This window comes from Heptranchias perlo, chromosome 5 (assembly GCF_035084215.1).
Source record: "Heptranchias perlo isolate sHepPer1 chromosome 5, sHepPer1.hap1, whole genome shotgun sequence".
Taxonomy (NCBI): domain Eukaryota; kingdom Metazoa; phylum Chordata; class Chondrichthyes; order Hexanchiformes; family Hexanchidae; genus Heptranchias; species Heptranchias perlo.
In genome coordinates, this window is record NC_090329.1 from 62,283,740 (window position 1) to 62,305,511 (window position 21,772).

Here is a 21,772-nt window from a genome sequence, read left to right on the forward strand (position 1 = left end):
TATCTTAAGTATGTAGTCTTAAAATACTCAGTGTTACAGAAAATGTTGGTGTATGGGTACATTAAAATAAACAAACTTGTTTTCAGGAGATACGGTGAAATATTGGACCTCAGGGTGCAAACGTAACCATGACAATGCAAAGTTGCCCTAAGTATTCAGCTTTGGGTATTATCCTGCACTCAGTTTCTTTTTCTTTAATCAACGGATCAGTAGCTGACTACTACAGTTCTCGATTGGAGTCAATAATAGCATATTGTTATTGTAGTAGCAAGTTTTCACAAAAAAAAATCTTTCCTGCAGATATTCGAAAGAAAATTTAGATTCATTTGAAAATCAGTCACTTACTAGTATGGTGAATAGTTGTGGCAATAACTTATAATCCAAAGGATCTTGAGAACAGAAAGACACTTATAAAGCTGACAAAAATATTATTCAGGAGGCAAATGCTAACGAACTGGGAACTGTCTGTATGGACAGGCAAGTATTAGATGGGTTATGCTATGATGAGATTCTCTCCTCTCGCAATGTAGATAAATAAATGTTCTAATGGAAGAGATAACTATTTATAATTCAAAGATCTGCTTCCCCTGTTGAACCTGTTTTTCCTTTCTTCACAGGTTTCATTCTTCGCATCCCTTTTTGGGGACAGCCATCAGATCAAAATTGTTTTGATGATCAAATTTATTGGGAGGTATGAAATTGTAATATATTCATGTAAAGTTTCACATAAGAGTACCACTTTTTGGTTTGTATTCACAGCTTCTAAAGATAAACAAATCTTGCATTTTATCTGTTCATGCACTGAAAGGGCACTTGCCAGTTGGGCCAAATTTTGTTTTTAATGAATCTAATGTTGCTCTTATACTCCAATGTTGGCATATCTGCCACATCTATTGAGTACTGAATCTCTAAAATGAGTATTCAATAGGCAAATGTGTATCAGTGTTAAACTTTATGTTGGTAGTGAGATCACCTGAAAGAGATGATGATACCCACTGTCCTAGGTGGAACATCTGCAGCATAACTGCAACTGGCAATCAGCCCACCGAACGAGTTAAGTACAGAAAGAGCTTTGCCTTGCTTTCAACCACACCATACTTGACCCAAGCGTGCATGTTGTGGAAACTGGATGCAAAAACTGGAAATATGTTCTATCCCCCAGGGCTGACATCCAAATATTAAGTATAAAACATTCCTTCTTTCCCCCCCACCCACCACAAAAAAAATTATGTTTTAAAGTAATAAAGATGAAGACCAATGCCATAACATGGCTTCTAAAGAGACTCTTTCAGTTCAACTGTTGTTTAAAACATGGGAAATCATCTTTGGGGTAATAAGGAACTCTACCCTGGAAATCAGCAAAATGACTTCCATGAAATGTTTTCAACATGTTCTGGGTTACAGAATTGCCCAAATCCTGTCAGTAAGCAGGTACAATCTCATTAAACTGGAATTTGAAAACTGAATTTAGTTGTGATGAGATGAGCTGCAATAAATGCTATAGCAATTTGGTTTCTATAGTAATTTCGTATTCAATCATATTTTATACCATAAAGAGTCATAGAGTTAGAGTCATAGAGTTATACAGCACGGATAGAGGCCCTTCGGCCCATCGTGTCCGCGCCGGCCATCAAGCCCAGTCTAATCTAATCCCATATTCCAGCATTTGGTCCGTAGCCTTGTATGCTATGGCATTTCAAGTGCTCATCCAAATGCTTCTTGAATGTTGTGAGGGTTCCTGCCTCCACAACCCTCTCAGGCAGTGAGTTCCAGATTCCAACCACCCTCTGGGTGAAAAAGTTCTTTCTCAAATCCCCTCTAAACCTCCCGCCTTTTACCTTGAATCTATGCCCCCTTGTTATAGAACCCTCAACGAAGGGAAAAAGCTCCTTAGTATCCATCCTATCTGTGCCCCTCATAATTTTGTACACCTCAATCATGTCCCCCCTCAGCCTCCTCTGCTCCAAGGAAAACAAACCCAATCTTCCCAGTCTCTCTTCATAGCTGAAGCGCTCCAGCCCTGGTAACATCCTGGTGAATCTCCTCTGCACCCTCTCCAAAGCGATCACATCCTTCCTGTAGTGCGACGACCAGAACTGCACACAGTACTCCAGCTGTGGCCTAACCAGTGTTTTATACAGCTCCATCATAACCTCCTTGCTCTTATATTCTATGCCTCGGCTAATAAAGGCAAGTATCCCATATGCCTTCTTTACCACCTTATCTACCTGTTCCGCCGCCTTCAGGGATCTGTGAACTTGCACACCAAGATCCCTCTGACCCTCTGTCTTGCCTAGGGTCTTCCCATTCATTGTGTATTCCCTTGCCTTGTTAGTCCCTCCAAAGTGCATCACCTCGCACTTTTCCGGGTTAAATTCCATTTGCCACTGTTCCGCCCATCTGACCAACCCATCTATATCGTCCTGCAGACTGAGGCTATCCTCCTCGCTATTTACCACCCTACCAATTTTTGTATCATCAGCGAACTTACTGATCATACCTTTTACATTAATATCCAAATCGTTAATGTAGACCACAAACAGCAAGGGCCCCAGCACAGATCCCTGTGGTACCCCACTGGCCACAGGCTTCCAGTCACAAAAACAACCTTCGACCATCACCCTCTGCCTTCTGCCACTAAGCCAGTTTTGTATCCAAAGTGTCAAGGCACCCTGGACTCCATGGGCTCATACCTTCTTGACCAGTCTCCTGTGCGGGACTTTATCGAAGGCCTTACTGAAATCCATGTATACCACATCCACTGCGTTACCCTCATCCACACGCCTCGTCACCCCCTCAAAAAATTCAATCAAATTAGTCAGACATGATCTTCCCTTGACAAAGCCATGTTGACTATCCCTGATTAATCCTTGCTTCTCCAAGTGGAGACTAATTTTGTCCTTCAGAATTTTTTCCAATAATTTTCCTACCACTGATGTTAGGCTCACTGGCCTGTAGTTCCCCGGTTTTTCCCTACTCCCCTTCTTGAATAATGGTACTACATTAGCGGTTCTCCAGTCCTCTGGCACATCCCCTGTGGCCAGAGAGGTTCTGAATATATGTGTTAGAGCCCCCGCAATCTCCTCCTTTGCCTCACACAGTAGCCTGGGATACATTTCGTCCGGGCCTGGGGATTTATCCATTTTTAGGCCTGCTAAAACCGCCAATACCTCCTCCCGCTCGATGTTAATATGTTCGAGTATATCACAGTCCCCCTGCCGTATTTCTATGTCTACATCGTCCTTCTCCATAGTGAAAACAGATGCAAAAAATTCATTTAGAACCCCTCCTACATCTGCCGGCTCCACACACAGATTGCCATTTTTGTCCCTAATGGGCCCTATTTTTTCCCTAGTCATCCTCTTACCTTTAATATACTTATAAAACATCTTAGGATTTTCCTTTATTTTGCTCGCCAGTGTTTTTTCATGGCCCCTCCTTGATCTCCTAATTTCCTTTTTAAGTATCCCCCTGCACTTTTTGTACTCCTCTAGGGCTTCCTCCGTCCTTAGCCTTTTGTATCTGCCAAAAGCCCTCCTTTTTTTCCTAATCCATTCTCGTATATCCCCTGACATCCAAGGTTCCCTGGAGTTCTTGGAACCACCCTTGACCTTTACGGGAACATGTTGCCATTGTATGGTGTCAATCTCCCTTCTGAAAGACTCCCATTGCTCCGATGCGGATTTTCCTACAAGCAGCTGATCCCAGTCCATTTTGGCCAGATCCTGCCTTATCCTATTAAAATCGGCCTTCCCCCAATTTAGAACCTTTATTTCCGACCCCTCCCTGTCCTTTTCCATGACCACCTTAAATCTCACTGAATTATGGTCACTGTCACCAAAGTGCTCACCGACTAGCACTTCTTCCACTTGGCCGGCCACATTCCCTAGAATTAGGTCCAGTACCGCCCCCTCTCTTGTAGGACTTTCTACATGCTGGCTCAAAAAGCTCTCCTGGATGCTCGAGCAGATTGCTTGATGCTACTGTTATCTTTACTCAGCATTCCAGACTTTTAATCTAGTTAAAAATAGTAAAGTAAATTTTAGTAGTTATTCCTGCATTATTGATTCATGAAAATTAGAATTCAATAAATAGATCAGCCAAATAAACTTTTCTGATACATGGTAATCAATGCCTATATTTGGTCTAATTTTCTCTTTCTCCCATACTTGAACTCATGTTTTGTGGCACATCTTTAAACTTAACCAGTCTAATATCAGATACCATATTTTATGATTAGAATCGTGACATAGTGGTAATCATAGAAATTGCAATATATAAGGCAGCTAGTTGGCCCAGTGTGCTATGTAAGAACTAGCTACTGTAATCCCAATTCATTGATATTTCCTTGTACCCCCAAATATTTTTCTTCTTCATGGTTATCTAATTCCTTTTAATATAACAAGGTTTATTAATGAATATTTGTCAGGCCCAAAAATGCATTTCAATGTAGACAGGACCTACATTTATGGTCTAATGCAAAAACTGATTTATCCAAAAGCAAGATTTCTATCAAACACTCCACTGCAGAGTCAGTATTAAATGTGAGTTCCAATTCCTCTGTGATAGATGTCGCCATAACCTTCCAGTCCAGGAGTAAAATTGAAATGTCAACTGACACCACAAATGGGTTCAAAGGATATACAATACTCAATTTTTCAAATTTTTCAATGTTGTGATTCTTCCACTTATTCTTAGGTGCCAGATGGTGAGAATGAACATGATGAGCTGATTTCTTCAGAACCTGGAAGGCATAAAACTAATGCTGAAGAATGATTCAGCATGAGTTTTTAAGGAGCCATCAACATTTAGAACCAACAAAGGAAGTCAACATTGCTAAGTCATATCCAATATTTCATCCAAAATATTTAACATAGCATTGTCAATTCAAATGAATAACAAAAGAAGTCTACAGGTTACTACAGAATTTCAAATGAAATTAACCTTCTGTCCTTTCAAAAAAAATCTTTTTAAGTAAAATAATCTGATAAAAACAAAACATATTTCTCTGGAAAATTTGCACAGTAATAAGTCTTTTTATATTCCTTTTTGGTCATGTATCATAGTATCATACAGCACAGAAGGAGGCCATTCATCCCATCTTGCCTGTGCCAGCTCTTTGAAAGAGCTGTCCAATTAATCCCACTCCCCTGCTCTTTCCCATTAGCCCTGTAATTTTTTACCCTTCAAGTATTTATCCAATTCCCTTTTGAAAGTTATTATTGAATCTGCGAGTGCCCCATTTGTTTTGCCTATACATAATAGCTAGAATTCTCCTATTTGGGGCAGAACTTCAGATGATTGTGGATTCAAGCCCCATTTAATGGGGCTGACAGTGGAATACTGAGGGAGTGCTGCATTGTTGAAGGTGCTGTCTTTCAGAAGAGATGTTAAAGCAAGGTCCTATCCAGCTGGTCAGGTGGGTGTAAAAGATCCTGTGGCACTATTTGAAGAAATCCAGGGGAGTTCTCCCAATTTTCTAGCCAACATTAATGCCTGAACCAACTCCACCGAAACAGGTCATCTGGTCATTCATATCATTGCTGTTCAGATTTCACTGTGTGCAGATTGGCTGCCATACCTTACAACAGTGACTACACTTCAAAAGAAATTCACTGCCTGTGAAGCAATTGGGATGTCCTGAGGATGTGAAAGGCACTACATGAATGTCAAATTATTTCTTACGTTACCTAATCTCCACTAGGGTAGTGGGGTGGATAATAAAGTTAACCTTGGTGTCCCTCAAATAGGGAGGAGGAAAAAAAAATCACCTAGGGTTCTTATTCCTGATCAGTATCCAAAGATCATGTTGGGAAGTACACATATAAGGGTAGAACTGCGCTTGGTTACAATTCTCTCATGGTCAAATAGCCTGCAGTCTCACTGACTCACTGTCTAGATTCACATCTAAAGAATGGCCACTTAGATAAGGTATTGGAGAGGCTGCTGGTGCTCATGAAATCTTTCCCCAGCATGAATCAATGCATTCAGAAGAGGAGGAAAGAAAATTGGAGAAAACTAAACTTTAACAGAATATAATTATAAATGTTAAAAGTCAGGCAATCATAAAAGTCTGAAGTTGGTGAACAAACTAAGATCAAATAGCTATTTTCATACCAAAGTGCAAAAATTGCTTTACAGCACAGAATAGGACATATAGTTGATAGAACATATGTTGACAGAAACTTTACTACACTAGCTCACTACAACAAGAACGACCTGCATTTATAACATCTTTAACATAGTAGAACGTCCGAAGGCGCTTCACAGCAGCGTAATCAGACAAAAACTGACACCAAGCCGAAGAAGGAGACATTAGGATGGGTCAATTAAAAGCTTGGTCAAAGAGATAGGTTTTAAGGACCGTCTTAAAGGAGGAGAGAGGTGGAGAGGTTTAGGGAGGAAATTCCACAGCTTAGTGCCTAGACATCTGAAGGCACGGTCGAGAAGGTGGGGCGAAGTAGGGGATGCGCAAGAGACCACAATTGGAGCAATGCAGAGTTCTCGGAGGGTTGTAAGGTTGGAGGAGGTTCCAGAAATAGGAAGGGGCGAGGCCATAGAGGAACTTTAAATTCGAGGCAAGGATATTACTGGACACAAATCGCTCATTTCTGATGGAAAAGATTATTAGCTATTTAAACCGTTCAATAATAAATGTACCCTGCAGCTTTCAAAATAATATTTATTCTGTCCTGTACTATAAAACACTTACACTCATTTTCTATAAATTTTCAGCAGTGAATAGTTAGAAATACATAAGGAAACAAAATGTTGCATAAAAAGCTATAAAATAGTAATCTTGCTGGTGCAAAATATTGTATAAAAGAACTGCAAAATAATATTTTTTATGTTGGTGCCCAATAGCAATCATCAAAGGCTAAAATTCAGGTAGAGATTCTATAAATGGAACCTCAAATATATCTGATAAGATTTTCTGTTTTACCTTCATAATAAAGAACTGTGAATCCAATATTCTTCACATTTTAAGAATTTGGATTTTTATATGGTATATACAAATTAAACAAATGCTTACATCAGATTATGTTATGTAAACATATAAAAAGTCTGCAAACAGCAATCCACATTCACAAAAAGTTACAGAATGTAGAATGTAGCTTATGAAAAGACTACAATGTAATCTATACTGTGTGTTTACTTAGTTAACGCTGTCTAAAAGTTAAGATTCCCTGGTGTAACAAAGTGATACTTTTTATGAGAAATGTGTATTCTGATTTTATGGAGAATTTATAACAACTGCTGATTTTTATATTTTTTCTGCTTGTTTACATTTCTACAGATGTTTTATAACACAATTACTTCTGTAATAAAAGGGCATGGTAGCCTAGTGGTTATTGTATTTGACAAGCAGGTTGGCAGAGGGGGGGGGGGGGGGGTGGTGAAGGTGAGCGTGGCAAACCCGAATTAAAAAAAACTTACCTTTTACGACGCTATCGCAATGTCATCGATGGTGATTAAAGTTGATTCCGGGTTTCATGCCCGGCAGCCAGCCTGATTGACAGACTGGCTGCCGACAGAAGCTGCAACGCTGAGGGGGGAGTGAGGGGAAGAGAAAGAGAGAGAAATCATCTGGTGCTGGAAGAGAGTGGAGAGCGCTGAAGATCGGGGGAGGGGGGCGATCAGAGAGGGAGACATCAGGGGCTGAGAGGGACATCGGGGTGGGGGGGGGGGGGGGAGGCGGGAGACATCGGACATTGAATATCGGAGCAGGATGGAAAAGGTTTATTTTGTTTTTTAAACCTTGTGCAATGGTTTTTTATTTAATTAGTTTATTTTTGCCTGATGTGATCCTTCATGCCTGGCGGAAGCCATGGGAAAGCCGCCCAGGTAAGTTTAAAATTGGTTTAACTATCTACTGTGTCAGAAATAAAGTACCTTAAGTACCTCAATGAGGTACATTTGGTTCTTTAACTATCATCCCGCCGGCTTTAATTGCCGGCGGGACTTCCGCATTCGGGAAATGTGCATACACACAGGCACATCTGTGGGATACCTGGAAGTCCGCAGATTGGGGCCGGCTTCCTCACCTGCTCAGGATTTTCCCGATTTTCACAGCTCCCTCGCCCCCATCGCACCCACAATTTCCTTTGAAAATCGGGGTCCATGAGTTCAAAATCCCATCATGTAAATCCATGAAACAGAATTCAATAAATCTGGTAATTTGTGGGTTAGCACGAGAAAAGTAACCATGAAAGCTTCTGGATTGTCATTAAAAATCTGCCACCCCTACCTGGTCTGGCCTACATGTGACTCCAGTCCCATACTACGTGGTTGACTGTTAATACCTTCTGAAGTGGCCTAGCAAGCCACCCAGTCGTAAACAATCATTACAATGCACACTGGTATACAGTCAGGTGGGAGTGACCCTGGTAATTCTTAACTGATGAATCAGTACATGTTGAACATGACTTAGAGGCTCTGAGGGAAGCAGGGGCATGGAAGGCACTCAATGTCCATCACCAAGAACGGCTCAATAGTACCACAACTGACCGAGCAGGCCAAGTCCTGAAACATATAGGTGCCGGACTGGTGACTGGTGCCAGACATCAGATGGTGAGTGAAGCAACACTTCAAAACAACCTACTTAACCTTGAACTCACCAATCTACATCTGATTACAACTGCATTGGTAAGAATGACCACCACATCATCCTTATGTAAAATCAGCCAGGCCTCTACGTCTCCCGAAGTTGCGGACTCATCGCCCACTTCCATCATCGCACGCTCCATTCCTGACCTGCATTTAAAAACCAAGCCTAAGGAATTAGACTGAAAGTCATTATTGCCAACCATCAGCATTTCACATTGACAATTAGGCCCCATTGTTAAGTGCAAGACAGGAACGGAGCATGCGATGACGGAAGTGGGCTCCCGTAACTTTGGGAGACGTGGAAGCCTGGCTGATTTTAACAGCTATGCCTCATTTACATAAGGCTTCCGCTTTTCTGGCCAACTGACGAGTCCACTGGTGTCCTACCCACCCGCATGGTGCAATTTCCAGTGGCAGCCCTGTCCAGTATTTAAAGCGCCAGTGCAACTTTTCAAGGGAGGCTGCATTTAATCAGGACTCAAATCTGAGGAATTGTAAATCACTGGTGGAAAATCTCTATGTGCCTGTGGTTGTGCCTACTGTGCTCCCATTCTTGTCCAAATTTGGATCATCAGCTAGTTCACATGGCATGGTGGATCAGTTGTATTCCTTGATTGCCTGAAGCTCTCTTTACTGCTACACAGTCATTGAGAAGGACTCACTGCCTTTGAAAGGGGAACTTGGTGACATGTTCTGATGCACTGTTCTGATATGAAGGATTGGCTTCTGGCTTGTGTTCCAATATTCTATACCTGATATCCCCTATTTAGGCCACTGCTGGTGAGCATCTGTTCATGGCTGCCAGTGATCAGTCATAATATATAGAATCAAAGGTATTGCTTCAAAACTGACCACATTCTCTTCTCAAGACTGTCCTGCCCTGAGCAATTGGCTCCTTGGATGATGGACCCGTCAACAGGCATAGCACCAGAGTAATCGGGACTATTCGCCCATGTTGCTTGGATCACAAGGTTTTCATTGTAGATGCCATGTTGGTACTAGTCCCTCTCTGGTGAACATGGTTGGTCTAGCACATCAGCTATGCCAGAGATAGAGCTATTCATCTGAATTGGAAGTATTCATCAAGGAGATGCTTTCTCCATCTTGCCCAGCCACTCATCCAGCGTGGTGTGTATGGTAGCCAGGACATTGTGCATAGTATTTTGGTGTTCAATTTCCTCTTCCAAATTTTTAAGGAAAAGTTGTTCAATTCCAAAAAAAATACACAGATTACACCAGAGAATCGTGCAGCTTTATTCTAAATTGGGCCCATTTACATCCAGCACACTAAACAGTGCCAATTCAATCGCGCCAGGCTTCCCCTAGCCGTGTTTCCAAGCTCTGTGTTTCCCGTTCAGCTACAGTTGAAATATCATAACATCCATTGAGGCATAGGACCCTGATTTACATTATATTTTTGAAACAAAAAACTCATAAAATTTGTAAAAGGTACATACTTCAAATAATACAATATTAGTCATACAATTTTCAACAGTGTATACAGTACAATTCAAAGGTCCCAATACAATCAATAGTTACACACCATACATTGTACATACAATTCATGGCATTACAGATACAATACATTGACAAATAAATGTAATACAATTGACATTCAGCCCGAGGGGCTTTTTCTCTCATACCAGCTCTTCAGTAACATTCATGAACCTCCTGCCCCTCCATTGCAGGAGACTCGTTCCCCCGATACTCGCCGCTGTTAATATCGCGGTGGCGGGATCTCCGTTTTCACCATTTTAGCCCCTCCTCTGCCGCTTTCCTGCCCGTCGGGGCGCGGAGGCGGGTAAAATCGAGGCCCCTATCTTTGCATGACATCAGGGTTGCTTCGGAGCTATCTTTTTTTTTTCCGGAGGTGTGTGTACTTCAAAAAAAAAGCTGCTCAATCCGTTTTATTCTAGTTTTGTACCACATTTTTCTTTTGGGGGAAAAAAATAATCTGCTGCCCACGAGAGGCGTGTAAAGTGTCATACGAGTTGAGAGATATGGCCCGACCTTGGAATTTAAACGGGCTGATTGAAATACATATATATATATATATGTGTGTGTGTGCCTCTGAAGGGAAAAAGGGGTACAAAGTTACTCACGTTTGCGAGACCTCCTGTCCTTGTGATGAGGGCTGACATGACTGAGGGAGAGAGACCCTCCCTCCCCCCCGCCTGTGACACCGTGACATCCACAGCTCCCGCCCACGCTGCACGCCCATTGGTCGATGGCGGGTTCCATTGTGAGTGCGTGAGATTGCGGAGGCTCCGATTGGTCGGTGGCGCTGTCACTCCAGCTCTGAGCGCGCCGCTGTCCTTCTAACCGTCTCTCCACGGGGGGGTGGGGGAGGGTCTCACTCACTCGGTGCCGGGCGACATGTTGTGGGCACGGCGACTCTTTTGTAACTCTTTGAGGCTGCGGCCCTCCGGCGCCGCGGCCGAGAAGGCGCTGTCCCCGGGCCGGCGTTTCTTGCACCCGGAGTGGGTCGCTTTAGCCGAGAAGCAGCTGAAGGGGAAGAAAGCCGAGGATCTGATCTGGGAGACGCCTGACGGTATCGCCATCAAGCCGGTTTATACCAAGCGGGACACGGCAGAGCTGCCCGAGGAGCTGCCGGGCATGTGGCCTTACACCCGGGGCCCCTACCCGACCATGTACACCTACAGGCCTTGGACCATCCGGCAGTACGCGGGCTTCAGCACGGTGGAGGAGAGCAACCGGTTCTACCGGAACAATATCAAAGGTCAGAGAAGGGGGAAGGAGAAGTGGGGGAGGGGTGGGGGAGGGGGGCTCGAGAAATGCAAACATGCGCCAACTAAACGTTTATGGCTTGAGGTGGAATGTGCGGGGTAGCGGGCAGCAGCTGGTCGCGGTGGGTGGGGACAACGGCAAGCTCCAGCATCCATCAGACCCAAACCTTAACACCTTCTCTCCTTTACAACAGGTGCACTCCGACCTGTTGGTGTTTTTGTTTCCAATTCCAACACTTGCAATTTCTCTTATCTTCGCCCCACAGTTGCATCGCATGAGAAATATTTAGAACGGTCAGGCCAAATGTATTTTCTCAAACCTATCACATATATATGACAAAAGAAAAATCAGGCTAGGGACAGGGCCACTAAGGGACACACATGATAAACTCTCAGGTAATCTCAGCGAAATGGCAGAAATACTAAATTATTTTGTCTCATTATTTACCAGGGAAACTAACATGGTGGGTATGACATTAGAAAAAGAGATCTAAAAATATATCTCAACATTTAAGATAGAAAGGGGGGAGATAATTGATAAACTAATCAAACTTAGAGAGGATAAAACCCCTGGTCTGGATGAATTGCATCTGCGCATATTAAAAGAAGTTAAGGAAGATAGAGCAGAGGCACTATTACATATATATGAAAATTCATTGGAAAAGGGAATAGTGCCAGAGGACTGCTGGGCAGAAAATGTGATTCCTATATTTAAAAAGGGAGATAGAACCACTCCAGCAAACTATAGTCCAATTAGCTTAACATTGGTGGTTTGAAAGATAATGGAATCCTTACTCAAAAATGTAATAGAAAAATATCTAGAAACTGTAAATATAATAAAGAATAATGAGCATGGATTTCAAAAGGGAAGGTCATGCTTGGCCTACCTTATTGAATTCTTTGAAGAAGTAACAAAAAGGGTAGACAAGGGTAATGCAGCAGATGTAATAGATTTGGATTTTCAAAAGGCCTTCGATAAGTAGACTCATAACTAAGGTCAGAGCATGTGGAGTCGGGGACATACAGCAGAATGGATAGCAAGCTGGTTACAAAACAGAAAACAGTAGGGGCTAAAGGTAGTTACTCAGACTGGCAAAAGGAGGGAAGTGGTGTTCCACAAAGATCAGTGCTGGGATCATTGTTCATCATTTACATAAATGATTTGGACTTGGGAATTGGAAGTACAATTTCAAAATTTGCAGACAACACCAAATTGGGGGGGGGTATAGTTAATACTGAGGAGGACTGTGACAAAATCCAAGAAGACATTAATAAACTTGCAGAATAGGTGTGTAATTGGCAAATGAATTTCAATATAGATAAGTGTGAGGTGGTACATTTTGGTAGGAAGAATAAGGAGGCCACATACTCCTTGGAAAATAAGAGTCTAAATGGGGTAGAGGAGAAGAGGGATCTGGGGATACAGATACACAAATCACTAAAAATAGCGACGCAGGTTAATAAGGTCATAAAAAAGGAAAACCAAGCACTGGGTTTTGTTTCTAGAGGGATAGAACTGAAAATCAGAGAAATTATGTTAAGCTTATATAGAATCATGGTTAGACTACACTTGGAGTACCGTGTTATGAAAAGGATGTAGAGGCACTGGAGAAGGTGTAAAAAAAGATTTACTAGGACGATATCAGAACTGAGAGGTTATACCTATCAGGAAAGATTGAGCAGACTGGGGCTGTTTTTTCTAGAAAAGTGAAGACTGAGAGGTGACCTGATAGAGGGCTTTTTGGACATTAAGGGAATCTGGGGATAGGGCAGAAAAGTGGATTTGAGGTAGAAGATCAGCCATGATCTTATTGAATGGCGGAACAGGCTCGAGGGGCCTTATGGCCTACTCCTGCTCCTAGTTATTATGTTAAGATTATGAAAAGGTTTGATAGGGTAGACATAGAGAAGATGTTTCCACTTGTGGGAGAGACCAGATCTAGGAGCCATAAATATAAAATAGTCACCAATAATTCCAATAGGGAATTCAAGAGAAACTTCTTTACCCAGAGAGTGGTTAGAATGTGGAACTCGCTACCCCAAGCAATAGTTGAGGTGACTAGCATAGGTGCATTTAAGGGGAAGTTAGATAAACACAAGAGGGAGAAAGGAATAGAAGGATATGCTGATAGAGTTAGATGAAGTAGGGAGGGAGGGAGGAAGCTCGTGTGGAACATAATCACCAGCATGGACCTGTTGGGCTGAATGGCCTGTTCCTGTGCTGTACATTCTATGTAATTCTATCAAGCTCATTCCTCTAATGCAATAATCTTTTGAATAACCTGATTTTTTTGCCTCTATTAATTTGCTTGGTAGATTAATAGTATTTATTACTCTAAGTTTATTTTTTCACTAACTTCCATTTATGTCCTCTGGCCTTACCTTCTAATATCAACCACATCTGTCTCTACCTTCTGTTGCTGGTGAAACCTTCATCCGTACCTTGTTCAACTGAAAGCTTGATTTCTCCCATGCCCTTCAAATTCCCTTTTCAAGTTTAACCATACAAAAATACAAACTCATCTGGAACTCCATGGTCCATATCCCATTCGCACAAACTCCACAGGCTATCTGACTCCCCAGAGTATTGATTCCTTGTCTTAGTTTGAAATTCCTTTGGTCTCACCCCATCCCAGCTCTGTAATTGTCTTTAGCAGTATGAAGCAGCTGCATTTCTCTTCTCCCTCTTGTCTACTGTGCGTCTCCCTCCACTAGACCATTGGTGGCAGTGCTTTTAGCCATTATGTCCCTTAGATTAGAAACAATAGTGCTCCAAATACTAAGAACATAACAACTAGGAGCAGGAGTAGGCCCTATAGCCCTACGAGTCTGCTCCGCTATTCAATAAGATCATGACTGATCTTCTACCTCAACTCCACTTTCCCGCCCGATCCCCATATCCCTTGATTCCTCTAGAGTCCAAAAATCTATCTCAGACTTTGAATATATTCAATGACTCAACATCTACAGCCCTCTAGGGTAGAGAATTCCAAAGATTCTCAACCCTCTGAGTGAAGAAATTTCTCCTCATCTCAGTCCTAAATGGCCGACCTCTTATCTTGAGACTGTGCCCCCTAGTTCTAGACTCTCCAGCCAGCAGAAACAGCCTCTTAGCATCTATCCTGTCTAGCCCGCTCAGAATTTTATATATTTCAATGAGATCACCTCTCATTCTTCTAAACTCTAGAGAGTATAGGGCCATTGTACTCAATCTCTTCTCATAGGACGACCCTCTCATCCCAGAAATCAAACCTTCATTGCACTGCCTCTAAGGCGAGTATATCCTTCCTTAGGTAAGGAGTCCAAAACTGTACACAGTACTCCAGGTGTGGTCTCGCCAAAGCCCTATACAATTGCAGCAAGACTTCCTTACTCTTGTACTCCAACCCCCTTGCAATAAAGGCCAACATGCCATTTGCCTTCCTAATTGCTTGCTGTACCTGCATGCTAACTTTCTGTGTTACGTGAACAAGGACATCCAAATCCCTCTGAACACCAACATTGAAAAGTTTCTCATAATTTAAAAAAAATACCCAGTTTTTCTATTCTTCCTACCAAAGTGAATAACCTCACATTTCCCCACATTATACTCCATCTGCCACCTTCTTGCCCACTCACTTAACCTGTCTCTATCCCTTTGCATACTCTTTGCGTCCTCCTCACAGCCTACTTTTCCACCTAGCCTTGTATCGTCAGCAGAACTTGGTACGTTACATTCGGTCCCTTCATCTAAGTCATTAATATAGATTGTAAATAGCTGAGTCCCAAGCACTGATCCTTGCAGCACTCCACTAGTTAAAGCCTGCCAACCTGAAAATGACCTGTTTATTCCTACTCTCTGTTTTCCGTCCATTAACCAATCCTCTATTCATGCTAATTATTACCCCCAATCCCATGAGCCTTTATCTTGAGTAACAATCTTTTATGTGGGACCTTATCGAATGCCTTTTGAAAATCCAAATGTACTACATCCACCGGTTCCTCTTTATCTACCCTGCTAGTTACATCCTCAAAACACTCTAATAGATTTGTCAAACATGATTCCCCTTTCATAAAACCATGTTGACTCTACCTAATTATATTATGATTTTCTAAGTGCCCCATTACCATGTCCTTAATAATGGATTCCAGCATTTTCCCAACGACTGATGTCAGGCTAACTGGCCTGTAGTTCCCTGTTTTCTTTCTTCCTCTTCTTGAATAGCGGGATTACATTTGCTACCTTCCAATCCACTGGGACTGTTCTAGAATCTAGGGAATTTTGGAAGATCACACCCAATGCATCCACTACCTCTGCTGCCACCCCTTTTAGAACTCTAGGATGTAGGCCATCAGGTCCAGGGGATTTGTTGGCTTTTAGTCCCATTAATTTCTCCAATACTTTTTCTTTACTAATATTAATTATTTTAAGTTCCTCACTCTCATTAGACCCTTGGTTCACTACTATTTCTGGCATGTTTTTTGTGCCTTCTATTGTGAAGACAGATACAAGATATTTGTTTAACGTCTCTGCCATTTCCTTATTCCCCACTATAATTTCTTCTGTCTCAGCCTCTAAGGACCCACGTTTACTTTCGCTACTCTCTTTTTACATACTTGTAGAAGCTCTTACAATCTGTTTTTATATTTCTTACTAGTTTACTCTCATGCTATTTTCTCTCTCGATCAATATTTTGGTCGTCCTTTGCTGGTTTGTAAAACTCTCCCAATCCTCAGGCTTGCTACTCTTCTTGGCAACATTATAAGCCTTTTCTTTTAATCTAATACCATCCTTAACTTCTTTAGTTAGCCATGGATAGATCATTTTTCCTGTGGAGTTTTGTTCTTCAATGGAATGTAGATTTGTTGAGAATTATGAAATATTTCTTTAAATGTTCATCATTGCTTATCTACCATCATATCTTTTAATCTAATTTCCCAATCAACCTTAGCCAACTCGTCCCTCATACCTATGTAATTGGCTTTGTTTAAGTTTAAGACTCGTGTATCGGACTTAAGTACGTCACTCTTGAACTTAATGTGAAATTCTATCATATTATGATCACTCTTCCCCAGAGGATCCTTTACTATGAGATTACTAATTAACCCTGTCTCATTACACAAGACAAGATCTAAAATAGCCTGTACCCTGGTTGGTTCCTTGACATATTATTCTAGGAAACAGTCTTGAATGCATTCCGTGAACTCGTCCTCCAATCTACTTTTGCCAATTTGATTTGCCCAGTCTATATGAAGATTAAAGTCCCCCACGATTATTGCATTAGCTTTGTTACAAGCTCCTCTTATTTCTTACAAATTCCCTACAATCTTCCCTACAAATTTCCTCCCTGATCTCCCTCAGCACCCTAGAATATACACTCATAGGCTCGAGAGAGAGCCTGATATCCCCCTAAATACTAAGTCCAAATACACTGGCAAACATCCTGTAGGATACTGGATGTATTACAGAAGTTGGATAACGAATTAATATCCACTTTTAGGTAGTATTTCAACTGTTTTATCTTTGAATTTTTGATTTCACTCTCACTTTTAGTTAGAACTAAGTACTTAGGACATAGATAAGGCCATCAGGCTCATACAGGCTTGCCCCATTTCTTAAAGGACTCGTCCTCACCCATTTCCTTCCCCATCTTCCTGAGAGCAGCAAAATAAACCCATAGACAATTCAGGAAACCTGTGGAAAAACTTCTCTCCAATCCCTCAAAGGCTATAACAGCAAGCCCCAGGCGGCCCAAACCTGTTGGTTATTATCCAGAATTGAACCTTTTTGTTATGCTCTTGTAGTTTTCAAAAAAACATGTCTAATATCTTCTTGAAGGACTGCTAGGAGTCAATCCTCACTACCATCTGCAGAATAATGTCCCACAGGTTGATCAGCCTCTGAGACAAATAAAACTTCTCACTCCCTGTTTCTCAAATTTAAATGGGTGGGCCCGAGATTTCCCCAGCGCCACCACCTCAAACAATCTGTTTACTTTTTTTTAATTCATTCATTCATGGGATGTGGACATCGCTGGCAAGGCCAGCATTTATTGCCCATCCATTATTGCTCTTGAGAAGGTGGTGGTGAGCCGCCGCCTTGAATCGCTGCAGTCTGTGTGGTGAAGGTTCTTCCACAGTGCGGTTAGGTAGGGCATTCCAGGATTTTGACCCAGCGACGATGAAGGAACGGCGATATATTTCCATGTCAGGGTGGTGTGTGACTTGGAGAGGAACGTGCAGGTGGTGGTGTTCCCATGCGCTTGCTGCCCTAGTCCTTCTAATTGGTAGAGGTCGTGGGTTTGGGAGGTGCTGTCGAAGAAGCCTTGGTGAGTTGCTGCATTGCATCTTGTAGATGGTAATCACTGCAGCCCCATGGTGCGCCGGTGGTGGAAGGAGTGAATGTTTATGGTGATCGCTGGGGTGCCAATCAAGCGGGCTGCTTTATCCTGGATGGTGTCGAGCTTCCTGAGTGTTGTTGCAGTTGCATTCATCCAGGCAAGTGGGGAGTATTCCATCACACTCCTGACTTGTGCCTTGTAGATGGTGGAAAGGCTTTGTGGAGTCAGGAGGTGAGTCACTCACTGCAGAATACCCAGCCTCTGACCTGCTCTTGTAGCCACAGTATTTATGTGGCTGATCCAGTTAAGTTTCTGGTCAATGGTGACCCCCAGGATGTTGATGGTGGGGGTTTTGGCGATGGTCATGCCATTGAATGTTAGGGGAGGTGGTTAGACTCTCTCTTGTTGGAGATGGCCATAGTCTGGCACAAAGGTTACTTGCCACTTATCAGCCCAAGCCTGGATATTGTCCAGGTCTTCCTACACGCGGGCACGGACTGCTTCATTATCTGAGGGGTTGCGAATGGAACTGAACACTGTGCGATCATCAGCAAACATCCCCATTTCTGATCTTATGATGGAGGGAAGGTCATTGATGAAGCAGCTGAAGATAGTTGGGCCTAGGACACTGCCCTGAGGAACTCCTGCATCGATGTCCTGGGGCTGAGATGATTAGCCTCCAACAACCACTACCATCTTCCTTTGTGCTCGGTATGACTCCAGCCACTGGAGAGTTTTCCCCCTGATTCCCATTGACTTCAATTTTACTAGGGCTCCTTGATGCCACCCTTGGACAAATGCTGCCTTGATGTCAAGGGCAATCACTCTCGACCTCACCTCTGGAACACAGCTCTTCTGTCTATGTTTGGACTAAGGCTATAAAGCAGTCTGGAACCGAGTGGTCCTGGTGGAACTCAAACTGAGCATCGGTGAGCAGGTTATTGGTGAGTAAGTGCCGGTTGATAGCACTGTCGATGACACCTTCCATCACTTTGCTGATGATTGAGAGTAGACTGATGGGGTGGTAATTGGCCGGATTGGATTTGTCCTTCTTTTGTATGTTATCGGTGCCCTTAATAACTTCAAAGGCCTCAATCGGACCCCCACCAAACCTACCCCTCTCCAAATCCAAACCCAGGGCATGAAGTCTATCTCCACAATTCAGTGCACATAGGCTCGGCACCATCCTCATTGCGCTTCTCTTTACCTTTTCTAGTGCCAAAATGCCTTTTGGAGGTGGGGTCCAAAAAGGTACATAATACTCCAGATTAGGTCTTGCCAAATCCTTACATAACATTATCATCATGGCCCTAGCTTTTTATACTGAATAGTCCAGGCAATAGAACCCAGTACCCTGTTTGATTTGGCTGCAGCCTCCTAACTTTGCACTTGAACCATCAGGGAGTGGTCAGTGACCATTCCCAAGTCTCTCCCTTTTCCTGTCACCTTCAACTTACACCTACTCGTGCTATACTCTATGCCTGAAACCTGCACACCTTCGTGCATAAATTCATCTTTAACTTTGCTCATCTCACGGGTTCTCAGTGATTCTAATATCCCTTTTATCCTCTTTTAGCAAATTCCCATACTTTTCCTAGCATTCTCTGCTTCCCTTTTAGCTGAAGACTTTGTTTAGATTTTCTTTTTCATTCCCATTTTAATTGACCTCTTTATCCATTTTTAGAGAATGCTTATTTAGTTTGCACTTATTTTTTTGGGTATAATATTCAAAATTATTATATGATCTATCTCCTGTGGCAACACAGTATGTATAAGATTGCTGCACACAAGAGTCCGCGAATGGACATTTTGCTCTGAGCGGCTGTCAGGAAAATTTTTAAAATTTAAACGAGACATCAAAAATCTGTCTTTTGGGAGACAGCATTTGTGCCCCTTGGTGTTGCATTGTTCATAGAGATTATGAAGCTTGTTATAACTTACTGACTGGTTAAAGTAGTATGACCTTTGATTCGATATTGCTAAATTGATATTCATTGGCTTTGTCACATTTTCATTCTTTTCAGGCAGCTTTTTTTGAAGTACCAAAGGTTATTTTTGGACCTTGTGGCAACTGTATAAATGTTTGCAACAGAGCAGATTAATGAGAATCTGCTGTAAATATTTCTCAATGATGCTTTATCACACAAAGTGAAATGCAGGAATATAATAGAAGTGTTCAAGAAATGAGAATGCAGTGAATATACTAAAACCTAAGTCATTATGTTTAAAGGTCAACAAAACCAAGGGATTTGGGAAATACTTCTGTATGCTGCCCAAGTAGTCCCTGCAGATGATGAAGATTTTAAGGACCATTTGCTTGAATTCATCTTACCATCCAGCTGTGCTTACACAATTTATAAGCATCAATATTGCCATTCATTGTAGTGTATTAGCATGCTGATTATTTTGTAAGGCAAAATAAACTTCTTAAAAAGGGTGCAAGTGCCTTAAAAAGTACACCTTTTGAAAGCAGTTATTGTAATTTAGTTCATTAGCTTTATGTGAAAAGAACAATAGATTTGCATATATGAATGGTGGAAAGACCTAACTGAACAAGTAGTTGATACAATCTTGGGTATTTGGGATAAACAGATTTGAATTATCCTTCAGTAAATGCAGCCTGTCTCTATGGTATACAGAGTGGCACTGAACCAATGCTGAATAAGTAAGCTTAGATTCAGTTCCTCTTTCAATGTACTGATTTCTATATTCTCACTTGACTGAAAGCTATCTGCTTGACTACCTTCCTATATTTAAGTACGGAATATATTGGGCCCGATCTTGCTGGAAAAATAACGGCGTGTTAACGGCGCACGCAGTTATTAATGTGCAAATCAGCCAGCAAGTTCAGGGAATTAAGAGATACACCGCGAGTTGCGAATCTTCAGAACTTGCTGGTCGATTTACGCCGCTCTGCCTTTTGCTTCGCACAAAAGGCATCTTGCCCTTAGCCTCCCCATTGCTTTTAAGAACTTGCTGGATTTGCACATTAACTATCCTAACTGCCCATTAAACTTGCAGAGAAATTTAGGGCTGGAACTTAACAGTGTAATTACCTTAACGTGATAATTGTTAATGCAATGCTAATCAACCTCGCTGGCCCAGAAAGGGAACAATTTAAACTGTTCAGTCTAATTCCTGCATGTAGTAAATTGTTGTTAGAGATTTTAAAAATGTCAAATTTTTAATTCTATTTTCTTACTTTTCCGTTCTGTCCCTTTTTTTTCTCTCTCTTAATCCAATCTTTCTTTCCTCTCTTTATTTCTCCTTCTGTACCTGATTTGACTCTATTTCGTCCACTCTAATTCACCCTCCTTCTCCATCGTTTCTCTGTTACTTTTTCAATCTTTAAATCTCATTGGTTAAGGAGATACAGGGCCAGAACTAGCATAGAGCGGCATGGCAACGCACACTGCAATTCCTGCGAATTAAATTAACAAATGTACTTACTGCGGGCTCTGTGGCGTCGACTTGCTTAATTTTGAACTTTAAAAAAAAATTGTGTGCTATCAACTCTGCCTCTGAGCAGGGTAAGTTGATGCGTATGGAACAGTCTGTGAGGACAGAAGACACGCCCACAAAATCTGTCAGGAAGAAAAGTCTCACCTACAAGCAGGCAAGCAGATTTCATTCATTTAAAGTTAGTATCCTGGAAGTCATTGTAAATAAAAATGTTAATTTTTTTTTGATTCAAAAAGCCAAAGAAATAATTGAATTAATTTAAAGAGACAGAAGGGAAAAGTTTTTTAAAAAATTATTTTTTAAATTTTTTTTAATGATAGAAACATAGAAAATAGGAGCAGGAGTAGGCCATTTGGCCCTTCGAGCTTGCTCCGCCATTCAATATGATCATGGCTGATCCTCTATCTCAATACCATATTCCCGCTCTCTCCCCATACCCCTTGATGCCTTTTGTGTCTAGAAATCTATCTAGCTCCATCTTAAATATATTCAGTGACTTGGCCTCCACAGCCTTCTGTGGTAGAGAATTCCACAGGTTTACCACCCTTAAGTGAAGAAATTTCTCCTCATCTCAGTCCTAAATGTCCTACCCCGTATCCTGAGACTGTGACCCCTTATTCTGGACCCCCAGCCAGG

The 21,772-nt window shown here is 41.9% G+C and overlaps 2 protein-coding genes across 2 annotated transcripts in view; both read left to right on the forward strand.

The window, feature by feature from the left end:
• The window catches only part of LOC137321799 (ammonium transporter Rh type A-like), a 54,790-nt gene extending 47,445 nt beyond the window's left edge, over positions 1–7,345 (forward strand). Inside the window, exons 9-10 of the mRNA XM_067984474.1 lie at positions 618–691; positions 4,699–7,345. Coding sequence (XP_067840575.1) covers positions 618–691; positions 4,699–4,776 — 152 coding nt within the window. The 3' untranslated portion in view covers positions 4,777–7,345. The remainder of the gene's footprint in view (positions 1–617; positions 692–4,698) is intronic.
• A 3,585-nt stretch (positions 7,346–10,930) lies between these two features.
• mmut (methylmalonyl CoA mutase) overlaps positions 10,931–21,772 on the forward strand; it is a 39,963-nt gene continuing 29,121 nt past the window's right edge. The window contains exon 1 of the mRNA XM_067984473.1: positions 10,931–11,347. Coding sequence (XP_067840574.1) covers positions 10,984–11,347 — 364 coding nt within the window. The 5' untranslated portion in view covers positions 10,931–10,983. The remainder of the gene's footprint in view (positions 11,348–21,772) is intronic.